At 46.1% G+C, this 18,463-nt stretch overlaps 1 protein-coding gene across 1 annotated transcript in view; it reads left to right on the forward strand.

Moving 5' to 3' along the window:
* Positions 1-18,463, forward strand: part of SUFU (SUFU negative regulator of hedgehog signaling) — a gene marked incomplete at its 5' end in the record, with an annotated part of 126,996 nt that overhangs the window by 63,660 nt on the left and 44,873 nt on the right. Inside the window, 5 exons of the mRNA XM_019502150.1 lie at positions 5,539-5,681; positions 8,244-8,329; positions 10,876-10,948; positions 14,341-14,494; positions 16,492-16,603. Of these exons, the coding sequence (XP_019357695.1) occupies positions 5,539-5,681; positions 8,244-8,329; positions 10,876-10,948; positions 14,341-14,494; positions 16,492-16,603 (568 nt within the window). The remainder of the gene's footprint in view (positions 1-5,538; positions 5,682-8,243; positions 8,330-10,875; positions 10,949-14,340; positions 14,495-16,491; positions 16,604-18,463) is intronic.

Below are 18,463 nucleotides of genomic sequence, written 5' to 3' on the forward strand. Positions count from 1 at the left end.
TCCATGATCCTTTTCAGACTGACATCACTGTCACACTGTGACTGATGGTATTTGCTGTGGCAGTAAAGGCGGTGCTCATCCTTGGCTTCCCCTCACTTCTGATATGAAACCCCTGTATCTCTAGCTAAGGCCTAGGTTCCTTGTTATAAATGTCCCTTGCGTTTTGTATCCTGGTCTTATTTATCAGTGGGTGCGTGCGAGTACAAGCACGCTGCTTAATGCTGATATATTGCTGCTTCTCTGCAAATGTCTGGAGATGAAAGACTTTAGGAAGTGCATTATCGATGGCATTAAAAGCTCTATGGAAGGGACTGACGATAGAGATTTTTTTTTTCCCTTCACCTGCTTATTTGTCTGCACTTAAAGTAGTAGCTGGCAATTGTCTCTTCTGATGGAGCATTAACTGTGTCCAAACTCAGAATTTGTTTGTAAATATAACATAATTTTTTCCTTCTATATAAGCAAACTTCGGGCCTTTTCAGTTAAAAATAAATAAATAATGGTCTGCCTTAAATTTGCATGACGGCAAAGACTTTCATTGTTCCTGTACTTTTTCAGAAATTGCTAACTGAGGCCTGGGAAGAAGAGGCATAGCCAGAGCAGTTATTTCACCACGAGTGGGTAGATGGAAATGATCTAGTCCTCCTTTGTTCCCATAACTTAATGGTTCCTACTACGGAGATTTCTGTAACTTAAACTTTCCTAGGTATTGCCGGGGTCTCAAAGCGAGGCCTGAGCTCTCATTCCACATCAACTACAATGCAGTTAGTTAAGAGCTGAACTTCAGGCCTTGAACTCTGAATTTCCTGGCACTTGTAGGTTTTAATTGGGTTTCATGTTGTTTGCACATGGGGTTTTTTGTGGTTTAATTGAGCAGTCAGTGTGAATTTTGTGGTATTTGTATGTGCATGTGAGAGAGCGGGAGAGATTTGAGAAGTGTTCAGCCTTCGAATAGACAAACAGGTGGGTTTCCAGCAGAGACATTTGCATTTGAAAACCGGCTCCAAGCGGCCGAGGATTTCCCAGAAGGAGCTGGACCAGCCGTGCAGCGCAGCGATCGATCAGCATAGAATCGTGCGAGCGTTTGACGTGCAAAACATCACAGCAGAAAGACAGGGCCCAAGAATGAGCTCTTTGTGGCTTTGTTTCCTTCCTGAAAACTGTGACCGGGAAGCCTTCATCATTAAGAAAATTTGGTGAGTGGCCTGGCCAGCCCCCAAAGCCTCGCGAGGATCCTTCAGGAGAGCGTGGACACCATTTCACTTCAGCCGCAGATTTTTAAAAACCCTTACATTTTGACACGGGGGCGGGGGGGGGGGATGACCCCTCCAAACATCTATTTTCCAGTCTTTTTGTACGGTCTCCCAATAACTACGAAGGGTGCAGGAGCCAAATGCGAACCCACAGACTTCATTCATTCCCTTGAGTTGCACAGCTAGTAGCATGTAATTTGCTGTAGAAGGTGTTTAGTTGATTTTTAAGCTGCTCTTATCTGATAGGTGGTGGTTTGTGTTTTTCTTTTCCTTTTCTAGTTTGGACTAATGAAAACATTTCCCTTGCTTATCACAACACTCCTGCTCCACACCCTAAGCCTGGGGCCAGTTGCTCATGGTATTTTAAGCTTATTTTGATTTTTTTTTTTTTTTTTTTTAATCAAATGATCTCTCCAAGAAATACAGCTGTGAAGGACTTCTAAACTTCCAAAGAAACACCAGTGGGGACCTCTGGTGGCACAACTAAGACTTTCAATATGAAGCTAGCCCAGAACAATTCACTTGGGTTTTCTAAGTCAGTGGTTTTCAAACTTTTTTTAATTTGCAGATTCCTAAAAAAAAAAAAAAAAAAAAATTTGAATGGAGGCACAGACCCCTTTGAATTGTAAGTGTGGGTATTCATGTCATTTTGATTGATTGTAGTCATCTTTCGCAAACCAGTCTGCAAATCACAGGTTGAAAACCACTGGTCTAGCTCAAAGTGACCGGCAAGCAGCTGTTTCTCAGCTGGAGGGATCCAAATTGAGCAAATAGTGCCACAGAAGTCAGCAGACTGCTCAAACAAATGGGGTGGTAAGGTTCAGCACACCGATACTTATTTAAAAGCAGGGCAGATTGATTTAAATCTAGGTGGGCTTCATCAGCGAGTGCGATGGTCAGTTTTTATCAGCTCTTCCATTTGCACTTTGCTTATTTTCTAAAGAAAAGCTGGTTGATAAAGCCATCGAAGTGGCCCAATATACAACTAAATGATGCTTTCACACTAGATTTGGTGCCTCTTTTTGCTACATGAAGAGATGCTCTCACTTTATGCATTTATTAAAGGAATTGTACCACTCAGTGCTTCCAGTTTGTCATTAGCTTTACATTTTAATGTGTTAGTGAGTGGTAAATTTTTCCATTGGAAGCAGTGGATTTTGATATCTGATTGCTCTTACCAGCAAGGTATCAAGTTTATTGGTGTTTTGTGTCAGTCAGCTACAGCGAGGATGAAACTAGAGTTTACTCCCAATACAGTACAAAACTTGTTTGTTCTTCTGGAGTCAGAGGTCAGGTCCCAAAGCCAGTGAAGATTTTGGCAGTCTCCTAAATCCAGGATCGCAACTTCTGGGTTTCTTCCAGAATCAAACCCTTAATGCAGTGCTTGGCCTCTTGCACCACGTTGATCAAGCTCCAAAATAGATATTATTCCCCCGATTCTTTATATGGAGAAGTATACACTCTATATTTCAAAGTTTTTGCCAGAGGCTCACAGATTCAACTTATTATACTAAAATGACATGGTTTGTTTTCAGTTAAGATTTCATTTTAAATAGGCATATTTTTAAAGCAAGCATTTAAATAACAAAATAAAATAACCCATTTTTTAATCATAATTTTAATTTGGAAAATGCATCCATGGGTTTTTTCCCACCTTGTTTAATTAGGAAGTGACTGGGAGGGGTGGTTGTACAGTTGGAGGTGAGGTGGGGAGGTTGATACCAGTTGTGGTACATAAAGGCATTGCTCGGAGTAGAGTATGCCCCTGCTCTGATGGGAATCACGCTTTGAGGCTGTAAGAAGTGTTCAGAGCCCAAAGTAGCCACCGGCATGCACCGCTTGAATATTTGTAGTGACAAATGCGTCCTCATGCACCTGCTGGATAAGTGTCTGGAATATGCTGTAGTGAGGAAAACAGATTCTCCACCCTTTGTGCCAGAGCATTTGCACGAAAGGGAGGAATTTGGCTTCTCGAACTTGAATTCGTGGATAGCATTAGAAGTGCTATGGGATTCAGTACTCAGGCTTGCAGAAGTCTCCTAACCACTCCAGAGCCATGCCCAGTAGACCACACTTGCTTTGAGGTGAAGATGCCCAAGCTGGGTTGTTCTGGCCCGTTTCAGGATATTTCTGCTCAACAAGCTTCATGGGAAAATGTTACCTGCGGACAACCAAGTCCCATCATGTTACTTCCCTAGAATAGCTCCAACACCCACTGGATATGGTACCTGTAATTTATTTCTTCCCATCCTACTCTTGTCTTTGCAGAGGAGGAACAAAAACGTATTCCACTTTTGTGGCAGAGAGAGAAATAGAGGAATTTCTGCCTCCTAATCTTGATGTAGTTTATGCCCCATAGGTCGACCTTCTAGAGGCTTTCCCACCAGTTTGGGGTACAGAAGTGCACATGTCTGCTACTAATAATGTAGCATCAGCACCTCTGAATAGTTAATCGTGGAAGAAAATGACTTTGTCATTTCTAGTAAACTTGCACGTTCCTGTCCGTGAACTTTTGAGAGGAGGTGCCAGAGTTGCTTAGACATATCAGATTTACCCAAAGAACCTTGTCTCTTTTATTCGACCAACTAAAGTAGTTGGAAAAATGCTTCTTTGCAAGCTTTCGGGTACAAATACCCTTTGAGGAAGCATCTGCAGTTGATCGGTGCTCTTCCTGGATGGAATATAAAAAAAGGCAGAAGCCAGTATGCATGCGAGGAAGCCAGTCAGTGAAAATGTAAATTGAGGCAGTCAGTGGGGGAGAGGTACCTGGGGAGTCAGCTGTCAGGCAGGTTGTAATGTGTAATAAATCCAATGTCTATATTTAGTCCATTATTTTTTGTATCCAGAGGATGGATGAAGTGAAGTTCATAGGCTTGTCTATGAAAGGTGGTTTGTAAATTCCCTTTGAGGATCAGAACTGAGAGATTGGAGAGAGAGTGGTTTTCTTGTGAGAAATGTGCCCCCACAGGTAGTAGGGTATTCTTGTCTTTAATAGATTTTCAGTGTTCATTCATTCTGGTGCACAGGTGTTGTTTGGTCTCCTACATATTTTCTATCCGGGCGCTTAGTGCGTTGGCTGAGATGTATTACATTTCTGGAGGGGCAGGTGTAAGATCTGGGAATGCTAATGGCCCTGTTGTGGGGTGTAGTAACTGTGGAGGTGGTGGAGATGTTGGCAGGTTTTACATTTCTTGTCATGGCATGATCTGGATCTGTTTGGTGTGCTTTGGGCCTTAGGAAGTTTGCTTCTGGTGATGAGGTTCGGTGCTTGTTAAAGGCTAGGATGGGTGGGTCTGGGAAGATCTTTTCAAGAATTGGGTCTTCTAGTATGGGTTGCAATTGTTTGAGTGTTGGCCACGTAGGTTCCAGGGAGGGATGATATGTCCTAACCAGTGGTGTGCAGTTCATGGGGGTTTTCTTTCTACAGTTCTTCATATGGTATCTAGGTGGCTCTTTCAAAAGTGCGATCTCTCTCTCTGGAGGAGCGTCTTTGTTGAGTGAAAGCCCCTTTGAGATCTGTGAGGTGACGATCCTAGGTGTTCTCCTCAGTGCAAATCCAGTGATATCAGAGGGTTTGGGTTAATATTACAGCTTTCTTGGTGTGTTTAGGGTGATTGCTGGTTCTGTGTAGGTCTGTGGGTTTCTTGTATATGGTGGTCTGTATTTTACCATTCTGGATAGTGAGCATTGTGCCTAAAAAGAAAATGTTGGTGCTGGAGTATTCAAAAGGTAGCCTGATAGTGGGGTGATGATTGGTGAATTTCTGATGGAAATCACTCAGAGATTGCAGGTTTTCAGTCCAAATGATGATGTCATCAATATATCTTAAGTATAGCAAAGGTTTGATGGTGCAGTCCTTGAGGAATTCTTCTCCCTGGTGGGTTAGATGCACTCTACCGTTGGCCACAAATATGTGATGCTGAATCTGAGTCCAAAAGGATGGCTGCAGGTTGCCATTCAGCAGCCATGCAATGTAGCCAGCTGACCTTTTGCACCAGGTACGCATTGCCATGTCCGCTGTCACCAAGATGATGATGTTGATAAATGGACACGGGAATTCTGCCTGTGCACCTTTGCATGGAGCTGGTAGTGTCAGTCAAGCACGCTGATTTTGCCCCACCAGCCTGTGGCTAAAACCTTCCATGTCAGGTGTGCTTGAATTCAAATGCCCCCATGTCAGCAGGATTATTCCTTTTCTGCTCCACAGTTGATGCCTGCAGAGCCTTCAGAGACCTGCTACGGGTGGTTTTAGTTAGTGATGCCTTTTTGATTTTCTTTCCTGCAGAAAATACCTTCTGTAGTGGCGACCACGTGTCATGGCACAGCCCTTTGGACAACAGCGAGTCTCGAATCCAGCATATGCTGCTGACCGAAGATCCACAGATGCAACCAGTGCAAACGCCCTTTGGGGTTGTTACCTTCCTCCAGGTAAGGCAAAGGAATGGCTGGTCGAGCTGCCGTCCCTTGGGAGCTGAGGCTGGCATCACATGCATGCATGTGTTCTTCCCTGATGAACAATACAAAGTCTTGCAGCTTTTCTGTGTAATACTGTTCCAGTGATTCTGGTCCACCTCTCTCCCTTCTGCTTTGCTGATGCAAGGGTTTTGTCATGGACTCATTACCCTAGAGAGCTTAGATGGGGACTGAACAGGAGCTTCACTGCTCTTTCTTTTAACTTCAAGAGTGTCATCACACCCGCCAGTTCCCAGGTGTGGCTTTTTTGTGTTTAACAGAAAGGGAGTTTGACTCTCAAAAATGCAGCTGGGAGTTGAATAAACTGCAATATAGGTATATTGTCAAATGCATTTTGGCAAACCAGCAGGGGAAAATAAATCTTCTGAGAAATACACTTCCTTAAAGTGCACTTGGGCTTGAAATTGTATCTGACCTGCCACGGAGGCATCGGTAGGTGGCTCCCTAGTGAAACTTGTCTTGGGAGTCGAGCTGGGAACAGGAGCCGGTCTTCCTCTGTTCAGGGCTGTGGCGGTTGGATTTTAGTCTGCAGACTTGGCACAGGGACTTCCGAGGGGTCATTTGAGTTTTCCGTCTAACAGCCTACTGTTAGGGAAACCATTTATGTCCTTTGCAGAAGGAGCTGTTAAAAGCCTCTCCCTTGAGACCTAGTCCCAGTTCTCATGTCTTTGGGCCCCTTTGCATCTTAAACACAGATCGTTTTGACTTTTTTTTAAATTAGATGCATAGCTATTGCCCAGCATCAGGATATCCTCCCTGAGCCGTGCCAGTAAAAGCCAACCGCCACTCAGATCCATCAGATACTCTGGCTTTCCCACGCTGCAGGGAGGTGCTTCTGCTGTGGGGGGGAAGTGCAGGCTTCTTGGCTCCGACTTGCTCCCTCCCATCTGTCCCAGGTCTTTTTAGTAACAAGGGATTGTGGATGGGATCAAGGGAGGCTCCAAGCTGACCCTCCCAGCTGGCTCGCTGTTCTGCCCTGGCTGCCATACCTTAGGACCTGGCTCCAGCGCCCCTTAATTCCACAGCCCCCATCCTCTAATCTCATTCCTGAGAAAACATATTTTTCCTGTTTTCCCTTTGTTTGTATGGCGGGCTGTTGTCAGGGTTTCATTTTGATCCACGGCAATAAACTGTCACAAAAGCAGAGGGAGGCATGGGTAGGAAATAAACTGATGTACAGCAGCTTGGTTCTTGTAGCAGGGAGAGGCCTGGGGAAGCTGTGGGAGGGAGGACATGGGGCCAGTTCAGGCTGTATTTGGAGGGGGAATGTGCGTGGGGCGCTGCTCTGTACTGGCCAGTCAAGAGAAAGCTTGCTCTGCTGGGACACACAAAGTACCATCCAGGCCAGCGGTGCTTGTTATTCACTTGGATTGCTATCAGCATTGCTGCTTACTTAGAGCTAAGGCAGAACAGGCTGTGTTTCCTATCTATAGTTTCATCGAATACAGTGTTTCTCGACTTTTTTTGTGCCGGGACCCTTTTGTAAACATCGATGGCCAGTCCTGATCCAGTGCCCTTCACTCCTGACCCACTGCCCCCCACCCCCAGACCCCAGACCCTCAATGTATGGGGCAAGGGGTGGGTGTGTGTGGGACTTGGGGGGGGCCCAAAGCAGCCCCTTGCAGGCTGGAGCTCTGCCAGCCTGCAAGGGAAAACCGCAGTTCCCCACATTTTTCTCCTTTAAGGAAGAATCCATTTTTAAAGTTTGTTTGCAACCCTTTTGTATATTCTTGCAACCCACTTCTGGGTCGTGAGCCACGGGTTAAGAAACAATGACCTAACGCGCTTCTGAGCTTTCTCTTTTTCTTGTAAAGCACTGAATATACCCTTGGTAAAAGAAAGCACAGAGCACAGTGAGCCTGTGGGATTTGCTGGCTCAAGATACTTTGGCCAAGATCCATGGCATCCCAGAAAGATGGGATACTTGCAGAGGAAGTGAGAATGCACTGCTAAATGCTGCTCAAATCACTTTCTGTCCCATGGGGCACAGAGCCGCCTACTTCAGGGAGCAAAGTCAGGCTCTAGCAGGGGCCAGCAGTTTCCCTAGTGCAGGGTTTATATTCTAATGGTCCATTAAAAGGTATCTCACTTTCTCTTGTACGGTGGCTGACACTGGCTGCTGTCAGGCCAGCCTCTGGTGTAACTCAGCACATCCATTCCTGTGTTGGGAGGCAAACGTATTCCACTTCCCTGGTGGAGGGAGATACCTCCCAGCCGCGAGGAACACACTGTGTGGCAATCGCAGTGCCAGCCAAGATTTCACCAGCCAGCAAGCTGAATCTCCCACAGGCTTCTGAAGGCGAGAGCATTTCTTCATGGCAGCGGGTCCTTTCGCCTAGCTGCTGTTACTAAACCAAATGACATGACAGGCTTGTACAGCAGAGTCCATGCTCCTCTGTCCGCTCTCAGTGTCGGAGTGGTGGTTAAATACACGAGGGTCTTGGCTGCCTCCAGCTCATCTGGCACTTGGTGCATTGGCGCCTGTTGCAGTGTTTGGTCCATTTGTTCTGGTTTCAGATTGTCGGGGTTTGCACAGAGGAGCTGCACGCAGCCCAACAGTGGAACGGACAAGGGATCTTGGAGCTTCTTCGGACTGTGCCTGTGTAAGTACAGCGCCTCTAGCAGGCATCTCATGCCACTGACCTTGAATGCCGACGGCTCCAAGCAGCCTTGCAGAAATGCCTCCTGATAGGGAACAGTGCTGTCATTTGTTTTGATTAGCAGTGGCTTGTTGATTAAGCTTATTTAAGTGCGTGTTTTTGCAGGAGATGGGAATTCAGCACAACTCCATTCTCACGCATGGGGCCTTCGATAGCAAATTAGTGTGTGAGAGAATCCACTCGCCCAGGATGGAAGAGAACAAGATCTTAAAATTTAATTTCCTTCCTCTTTCTGCCTACAGCCTTTATTCATTAGGTTTTCCTAAAACAGCCAGGTTAATTGTTATTGAGGGGACCTCTCCACTCTGAACAGTACAGAATAAGGGAGGGGGCTGATTTTGTTCAGTTACTAACAAAGTTTGGATGGCGTCTTGGTAAGTAGTCCAACGAGTCAGAGCAGATGGGCTAATTCATGCCGGGAAGAAGACTTGTTTGCCTGATGAAATCAATTCTGCTTAATTTGCTTCTTGCCAAAACAGAATTAGTGTTGGACCAGGAAAGAGGTGGCTTTATGCACTATATGATATGATAATGCTTTGCAAACTATTAGCAATCCAGTGGCAGCTCTACAAATTATTTTCTTGCTGGGATACAGGAAATGTGTGATGTAAATGGTTTGGTCTTATTTCTGGAGAAGGGCACTGCAGTGTTATGCGAGATCCAAGTGTTGTATGATGAAGAACTTTAATGCCTGCTCCCGGGCTCAAGGTTGCATTCCTTCAGCTGCTCCAGTCTCCGCAGAGTACTTGATTTTCACTAGGGGTATTGCAAACAGTCCAGAATTAGACTGATAGATCTCAGCCCGAACCTTTCCCCTCTGAGCAGTTATGGACAGTCCTCGAAGCCAACCCTGAGAAGGGAGGTAGTTTCTCCTAGGACCCCAAGACACTGTGCACTGCCTCTGACTCCCAGAAGTCTCTATGGAGCTGACTTCATTCTCTTTGTTAAAGCCTCAGACAAAACAAAGGAAGCAGAGCTGTCATGCCAGCTGTCCTAGAACAGGCATTTCTTTCAACTGCATCTCCAAGAGCAGGGAAAAGTGTTTCAAAGGCAAAGCTGCATTGACTAAGCTGCTAATCATGAATCATGTTAGAGGCCTGTAGTATTTCAAGTGAGAAATTGCCCTCAATAACAGTTTTGCAGCTAGCAGGTAATCATTGCCAGACTCCAAGTGATGTGTTAAGCCAGTGATTATCCAAGCTTATTACAAAAAAAAAAAAAAAAATACTCATTTGTCCTCTTTGAGCCTGGAATGCTTATGTGGGGCAAGCATAATGCAAGGAATATCCCAGGCAAGGAAGGGATGATGGGCAGGAAAACCAGAATATCTCATGAGCAAATGAAAGTTTCTGTGGCAGTTCAGTGAACAGGGTCAATTTTTTCTGTAAAATGAAAAACAGAGATCTAAGACCATCTTGGACCACCTGTGTCTGTTAGGATCCCAAGTGAAAATCAGTGTTTCTCTTTGCAGTAAGTTTCCTCCCATCACCTCCACTAGAAAATGTGTTGACCCTTGCAAAGATAACAAAAGCGAAGGCTGCTCTGACCCAGGCAAACTGCTGGAAGTGCTTGCTGTAGGGGCCTGAGCCATCAGCAGGATGGTCAAGCTGTAAACATTTGACCTGGGTCAAATCAGGATTAGCACAGTTATTTACACACATCACCCTTCCAGGCTGCATTGCTGGTCCTTCACCGGCAGGTGGCCAGCAAGAGCAAGCAGCCTGGGCTGAATCGTAGTAACCATACCAGTGTCCCAGGAAAAACTTAGTACCTTTTATCCAGCATACTTCAGAGGGATTTGAAGTGGTCCAGTGGTCATGTATATCTATACAATCCCGGCACAAAAGGCTTTCTTCTGGGACAAATGCCATGTCTGTTCATAACTTTATTGTGATACCGAACATGGCACTTTGCTGAGCTCAGGCCAGAATTATGAAGGAATTTGGGCATGGAAAGATCCCCCTAGATACCTATGTGCATCTTTAGGCATCTAAATACCTTCTTAAATTTGGACCGTGACCTTGACCGCCTTCAAATTTAGTTCAGTCTACCCTTTGACATTCAACCTGGCTAACAAGGATCTCCTAACAAGGATAAACAGCAACTCAGGCCTGCATGGGCTCATCCACATATGTGTGGTCTTCCTGAAATGTGCTGTAGTCCTGAATTTTTGCACAAGTTCAGCAAGATTTAACAATGTAGACAAGACTGAATTAAGTTTTCCTTTACGCTGTGAGGTTGGACAGTGTTGGACACCAACTAGGTCTTGTGTCACGGTGGACTTTCAGCATGTAATTGGGGATTTAAAGGATGACTGGATGCTCTGGGCTGTATAAGCTTTCCCAGGCAGAGAGGCCTCTAGCTGACTGTTTAAAAAATAAACTTTCTGTCTTCTGCTTCCTTCTGGGGGCTTTACTGTTGAGTAATGGTGGGGGAATAGCTGGCGAGTGCAAGGGACATACTTATTTCGTTTTCTGCCTTTCTTCTAGAGCTGGAGGCCCGTGGCTAATAACAGATATGCGAAGAGGAGAGACCATATTTGAGATCGATCCACACCTGCAAGTATGTCTTTAGTTAATAAAATGTCATCCCTTTGTTGCAACCAGAGGTGCCAAAGTAAAAGAGCCCCTCCACACCCAATATTTTCTGAAAATATTGACATGAACTGTTCACATTAGTCTCGTGGTGAGTCTCATAGTTGAGGATAATCTCAGTATTCTCACTAATGATCCTGGAAGAGAATCCAGTAATTAGATGGGCCCGTTCAAGATCACTGTACACTTTTGAGTTACACTTTGGAGTTTCCATCTCAGCAACGGCTGCACTTCATCCAGGAAAGAGTTGATGCCTCTTTCCAAATATTATTGCAAAATGCGTGGGGTCATTTCCCTACATGCAAGTTACTGCAGGTATGTTTATTTCTAGGTCAGTGTTTTCAAATTTGCTTTTTGCTTCCATGTGCTCAAGGAGAGCAGGGTCTGATGGGAAGGGGGGAAAGAAACTGGGGGAGGGCAGAAGGTAAGCCGGCTACCTTATTTATTTTCCCTGCTGTAGCAGTGGGAAGGGGACAAATTCAAGGCAGAGCTCCAATTTTTCAGGTTCTATATCTGAAAAATTTTAACAAATTTATAAATTTTCCATATGTAGAATCTAATTACTGGGGGGTCGTCTCATACTCAGGGTCATTGTGTACTCAAGTAAATACAATATTTTCTTGTGGCCAATGCATCTCTCCCATTGTCCGAAATACCTGTTCAGTTGTTGTCAGTGATTCCTCACAGTTGGGGTTAATCACTTCAGTGGGTAAAGTGTAAATGAGTCTATTAATGGCTGTTTAGTACCTTTTAGTGTACGTACATATGCATATATGTAAAACAACCCCCCACTGCCCTGTCCCGCACTCCTTGGCATGTCTGTTAAAAACCACCTTAAAAACCTGTCAGAAAAATAGCTCCATAAGATTAATAAATTGTTGCATCTTGTGTTTGGCGCATGGCTGATGTCTAACAGTGAGTGCAGCGCTACCCAGAGGTTTGGAAAGACTCACTTGTTCAACTAAATTTACGGCGCATGTGGAGGGCCACGGTGAAATGAACTGACAAGGGGTCCAGGCAGGACCCAGACTAATTCAGCAAGTCTTGTGGCCAGGGCCTGGGGCTACTGGATGAGCTGGGGTGGACTTCAGTTTCACACCTTTTCTAGAAATGTGGCATCCCCAGCAGCTCAGCACCCTCTTAGCTCCCAGGTAGGGCATTCATTCAGGACTGGCTCGATGCAGTGAGAGGCAGATCCCACTGCCACTGCCCTCTTTTTCCCTTGGGTTCTTCAATGGTTGCAGGCATTAGATGTAGTAGCAGAGCTCTACCTTGGTATTGTCTCTGTTGTCTCACTACAGCTGACAAGAGCTGATGCTTTCACCCCTTTAGAAGCTGGGGTGTAAATCAGGTTTTACCACTTGGCATTTTGGGACAAAACTTTTCCTTGCTTGGGGGTGCCCCCGATGCCCGCTTGTGTCAGCTCAGACATTCTCAGTTAAAGGTCAGTTCATTTTACTGCCTGCTAAGCTGACCGAAGAAGCTTGCTTCTTTCCTCACCAGCACATCATGCTCTATCAGGATGTGGCTCTGCTTTGTTCAGTGCAGGTCTTCTGAGCCTGGAAAATGTTTTATGTCCTGGGTTTATCCCTGGCCCATGTGGCAGCAGCAGAGGTGGTGATCGGGGGGGTTCCCCTTCCTGTGTCTGCACCTGCAGAAAGGGGGAGATTCTTACCTGCTTTGGAGATGTAAAGAACGTCCCTGGGGCCTCCCACACTGGTGGGCTGGGGTGGAGGAGGCTGGGATCTGGGGTGCAGCCACCCATGCAGCAGGGGTGGCTGCTCCTGCACCTCCCTCTGCCAGATCCTGGATCTGCCCCTGTTCTCAGGTCATCAGTGCAAAGCATTCTGGGACCTCACAACACCAGCAGAAATTTGGTACACTTGAAGGGGGAGCACAGCATAGGTAATACAGGCCAAAACAGAACAGAAATACTGAGGGTTGTTTCCGTGAGTTCAGAGCCAGCCTTTTAAACCACCACACAGCGCTGATAATGCAGAACATGTGCGTACACACAAACACCATGGTGTTTCCACTGAAGTCTGACTGCAACACGCTTCAGAGCAGAGCATGCAATGCCCGAGCTTTCTTGAACCAGATGGCTGGAGCAAGAAGTCCGCTGAAACGGTAGCCAAAGCTGACTTCTCTGTCCCTCTTTGAGCTAGAGACCAGGAAGAAAGATTCAGAACTCACAGTAGAGGTGATATCTTTTATTAGACCAACTAGATTTTTGCAAAAAAAAAAATAGAATTCTTTAATTGCAAAATTAAAGGAATAAATGAAAGGAAGAAAGATTCACGCTTGCACTCAATAGCAGCTCTCCATCCCTGGATCTCAGTTGTTTAGTGCAACAGCATCGCCTAGTGGTAAAAGCTCAAATTTCCAACCAAAGCAAGTTGTTTTCTTCACACTGCAGGCCTGCTTTTAAGGTTCACTGCAGCCAGGGGCTGAACATGGCTAGCAATAAACATGCCTGTCCTGGGAAAAATGTGCTGTTAAGAAATTTTCAGTGGCATATTGACATCTATTAACAGACGCGGCTAAAAGTCAAGTATAAGCACACCCCATCAGTAATCGCACACATAGCAGTGAGCGGTGTGCTGGGAAATTCGGACTCCACGGGATAAAGCTCATTTATTTGCAGTTAATGGGAATGTCTTGCAAAACTACTGATAGCATCACACCCAAATTTACTTCTTATCACTGCACTGATTTATGAGAAAAGGCTGAAAGAGCTAGCATTATTTAGTCAGGTGAAGAGATGACTGAAGGGGGATTTGATAACTGTCTTCAAATCCCGGAAGGGCAGTTACGTGCAGAATGGACGTGGGTTTTTCTCTGTGACAGCAGGGGACAGAACTAGGAACGATGGCCTCAAGCTGCAGCAGAGGAAATTGAGGTTGGAAATTAGAAGGAACTTTCTGACTATGAGGGTGGCCAAGCATCTGGAGAAGTGGTGAAATCTCCATTCTTGGAAGGTTTCAAGAGCACTTTGGACAGATGGTTTGCTGGGAGGATCCTGCCTTGAGCGGATAACCTTGTGAGGTCCCTTCCAGCCCTATTTTTGTACAATCCTAATCAATGAAGTTAGTCTTCATTGATTAGTTAGTGATTAGTTAGTTTAGAGTTGAATGAAGAATAGGAGTGGTCTAGTCAGTTTGCAGATAGTTTCTGTACTGATTCATCTCATGCCTCAGGTCTTGAGAAGCCTGGAAGGGAATCACGACATTAGTTACCCAGGAGTTTATGTGGGCAATGGAGTTGTTCTGTTAGGTGGATTGCAAGACTTTTGCTTCCTCCAGCACCTTGCATTCAAGCCACACCCAAAAAAGTCTTGGCTCTTTGGGTCTTTTCAAGCAGGAGAGAGTCGATAAAGGGATTGAGACAGATGGTTCGAACCTGAGTGGAGTGAGTGCCAAGTGTGCCTGGGATGACCTTAGCCGGCCTCCGGAGGACGATGAAGACAGTCGGAGCATTTGCATTGGAACGCAGCCACGACGGCTGTCCGGGAAAGGTAGGAGGGACTTGACTGAGTCACTGTCAGCTTCCCCACACCTCTGAAGAATGTGGTTGGCCTGGCCTTGCATCTAAATTTGGATGAGAACCGTGCCCAAGGAATCTTAGGATTCCTCACAAATAATCAGATGCAGAGAGGGTCCTAGATGAGCCTGGGGCAGAGAGGCTCCCAGTTTCACATATTTCCATCTCAGAGCCCATACCTGCGTGAACTGAAACCAGAAAGACTCCCCAGGCACCCACAAGGCAGGACACCTGCATCTCCACCCCCAGCCCCAGGTCTGATTATCATGTAGTGTTCCAGATGGTGGGTGGCAGCTTGGGCTGATGTTGCTGTCACAACAGCTCACCACAGCTGATCCCTGTCAACGAGGGGTTCTGCAGAAGAGATGGAGAACAAGCAAGTTCCTCCTCCTACCAAGATCCCGTCTCGGGTTTCACTGTTGGCATGAGATGGGGATGTTGCACCATGAATGTGTATAATTTAAATGCAGTGCCTTTCACATCCAAGTAGGTTAAAGTATAATTTGAAGGAAGTCTCATTTATGGATGTTGTGATTAAAAGGAAGTGATGAAGGTTTCTATAGAAGTGATCACTGCTTTCTTCCTCCCCGGAAATCTCCCATCTAGTAGTGAGAGTGAGTATGCTGATATTTTAAACTGCAGCAAGTCACAAGAAACAAAACCCCAAGGATTCTCTACATTTGGGTTCTAGGCCAGGGGTTTTCAACCTCCGGCCCACAGGTCTGGCCTGCAGTGCCGTGTCATCCAGACCACAGGACTCCTCACGAGTCTGGAAATTTGGCAGTGTGTGGTTGGGGAGCAAGTGGCCCAGCTCCCCTGCTGCCAAATCTCCAGACCCACAAGGAGCCCCAGGCCCTGAACAATGAATCCAGCACCAGGACTGGGCAGGGGCAGACCTGGGGGATGTCGGGGATGAAAGGGGGACCCAGTGCCAGGTCCCCAGGGTCCAGTCCCAACATGCAGAGCAGGGAGGAGGCAGTGCCAGGGCCCAGTCTGGTCCACAGGTGGGTCCCATGCCAGTCACTTAGCCCACGGGGCCAAAAGATTGAGCCCCACTGTTCTAGGTCAGTAGACCTAAGGGGCCTTTAGGTGACCAGATGGAAATAGAATATCCCCCTTAGATGACCAGACAGAAATAGAAAGTCGCCCCAGTTGCCCTCCAGCCCACTGCCCCAACATTTCAATATAGGAAAACTCTCCAACTCCTGTATTTAGGATACGCTCCAATCGATTCTGAAAGGCCATCTGGAGAGGATTTCATTTTAATTTCTGCTGTTTGAAAAAACAAATAGGGGCAGCTTTTAAGGAAAGCTTAGATAGAAATACTGAAAAAATGGAAAAGTGAAAGGGATTCATGTGGATGCAGAGGTGAAGTTAGACCCAAAACTTGAGCTGGAGGATCAGGTCTTGCCCCCTGTAGCAACTCACTTTGGTTTCTTCTCTACTTGGATCCCATTCCCAGGAGTATTCGGGATTAATTGGCAGGTTTACAAAGCCAAAGGCAGAAATTGAGGGAGTCTTCCCACATCGATCTGATAAAGACATACACTTCCATTGCGCCAGCTGGCAAGGGAAGCTCTCAGCAATGAAGGCTAGATGCATCTTGACATTAAGGGACTTGGAAAGATGCTGAAGCAGCAAACACCCTCTTTTCTTTTGAAGGGGACAAATGAAATACTGGACTGCTCAGCCTCACCTTCTCCAGGTGACTCACTACCAAGGGCTCCATCCCTCCTTACCTGGAAGTTTGGATATAACAGGCAGGAAGGGGGGCAGGGTGCTCCAAAATAGTTTTGAGGGTAAAATGACCTCTGAATCCTGAAAAACACTCATCTGCACCCGCTTATAGGTGAAATGGTAGCTTCATAAAAGCCAGCTTTAGCCAATACTGATGCCACAGGTTCTTCTCGGTAGCAGGTGTCTGTGGTGTTCCTGTCTACACTAAACCATGTTAAAATTCTCTTTTTGCAGACACCGAGCAAATCAGGGAGACTTTGCGGAGAGGGCTCGAGATTAACAGCAAACCCGTCCTACCTCCAATAAATGCACAAAGACAGAATGGGCTGAACCATGACCGAGCACCGTAAGTTTTATCCTGGCTTCAGGTATGGGGCGAAAAGGGAGAGAAGGGGTGTGGTGAGCTGCCAAACTTGAGAGTAGGGGAAAGGTAACAGCGAGTGTTTGCATTGTGCAAACACAGAGGTGATTTAATGGGATAATCGGCAAGAGGAATATTAGGCAAAGCTTCCTAATAAGGAAATCTCTTGGACTGTGGGGTGATGTCCCAAAAGCATCATTGCTTGAAGGGGATTTTGAGCTTTGACTTTGGGGGGAAAACACTAGAGAAGATATTGTGGGGAAGTCAGCTAGAACGAGTGAGATGGACTGAAAGGTCTGGTAGATCTCTCTCTCTCTCTCTCTCTCAAACCTCTGATTTGGGGGAGCAGACAGAAAAATTGCCTCCAAGGTCACATGCACGGGTTTCCATCACCTTGAACCTTGGACTCCATTTTCAGTTACTGTTATTGTTTCATTTACTGGAAGAAAGCACTGCAGGAAGACCGTTTGGCAATGCCGACAAGCCTGTTAGCACCAGACCTGACATACCTTGGATGAATCTGCTTGGGCGGTCTCTTTTTTGGAACTCAGTGCACGTGAGCTGTCAGAGGGACGGCCTTCTGGAGGAGCCAGCAAAGCTTGCAATGCTGGAAGGGGATTATCACTGAAAGAGGATGTGCTTTGCTGCCCTCTTTCCATTTTGTTGCTCCCTTTTTGTTCCCTTCTCCCCTGTGAGCTGTTGTGCCTTTGTGTTCCCTGAGTAGGAGTCAGCAGGAAATCTTACCCTGCCCAGAGCTGCCCATACAATTCCTTTCACCTCCACCTCCTGCGAGCTGCTGTCGTTCCTGTATCATTTCGTTCCCAACTCAACCATCGCTCAGAAAACCTTTCCCAGGACTGGGCTGTAACCCTTTCCTGTCCTTGCTTTCTTTTTGTGTCAAGCCATGTTTCTTGGATTTTGGCTGTAACTATTTTGGGTCAGTGTGTCATCTTCTGCAATGCACCATACTGACTGATGAGGCTATATTTATATTAGCGTGAAACAGAGGTGGGGCTCTGCTCCCTTTAAAAGAAAAAGCCACTGGAGAGTTTTCATCGCTTTAAAGACCGAGGCAATTAGCTGGGCCAAGTCAGGCAAGGGCCCTAGTATCATTCATAACATCCAACAATGTAGGTTGTTGCCTATGAAAGCTCTTGCCTCTCTGAACCAGTTAGTCTCTAAGGTGCCACCCTGCCCTACCTTCTGCCTTTATTACTTTAAATATATTCTTATATTTTGCCTTCTTAATATTAATTCTGACCACTTGTAGTATGTTGAGAAACATTTCACTGCATGAAGATTGGCTCCACTGGGCACGGGTGGGGAAGAGCTACATATAGAATAAGGTGCCCTGACTCTCAACGAGGAGAATCACATCTGCCTCTTGGAAGGCTCTGGTTTGTCAAGTGTCTTCTTGCATCAGACACCTACATGCTCATGTCTTGTACAGTTGCTTAGGAGTGTCTTGCTACAACTTGCTAATTATTACTACAATTACATGCATGGTACAACCCATCTGCAAAATTGTTTAGGGACATTGGAAATATCTGAGGTGGCATCAGACTGAGGGAACAGTTGACGTGTGAGCACTGAGGTTGGATGCACCCTCAGCAAGTCTGCAGATGACACCAAGCTGCTTGAAGTAGTAGATACGCTGGAGGGCAGGGCTAGGATTCGGAGAGACCTCAAAAACTTGGAGGATCGAACTGAAAGAAATCTCATGAAGTTAAATAAGGAGAAGTGCGAAGTCCTGCACTTAGTTTCATAGTTTCTAGGGTCGGAAGGGACCTGAGCAGACCATCTAGTCCGACCCCCTGCCATGGCAGGAAGAGCACTGGGGTCAAA

This window comes from Gavialis gangeticus, unplaced genomic scaffold (assembly GCF_001723915.1).
Source record: "Gavialis gangeticus isolate Ggan-Ray unplaced genomic scaffold, GavGan_comp1, whole genome shotgun sequence".
Classification (NCBI taxonomy): Eukaryota; Metazoa; Chordata; order Crocodylia; family Gavialidae; genus Gavialis; species Gavialis gangeticus.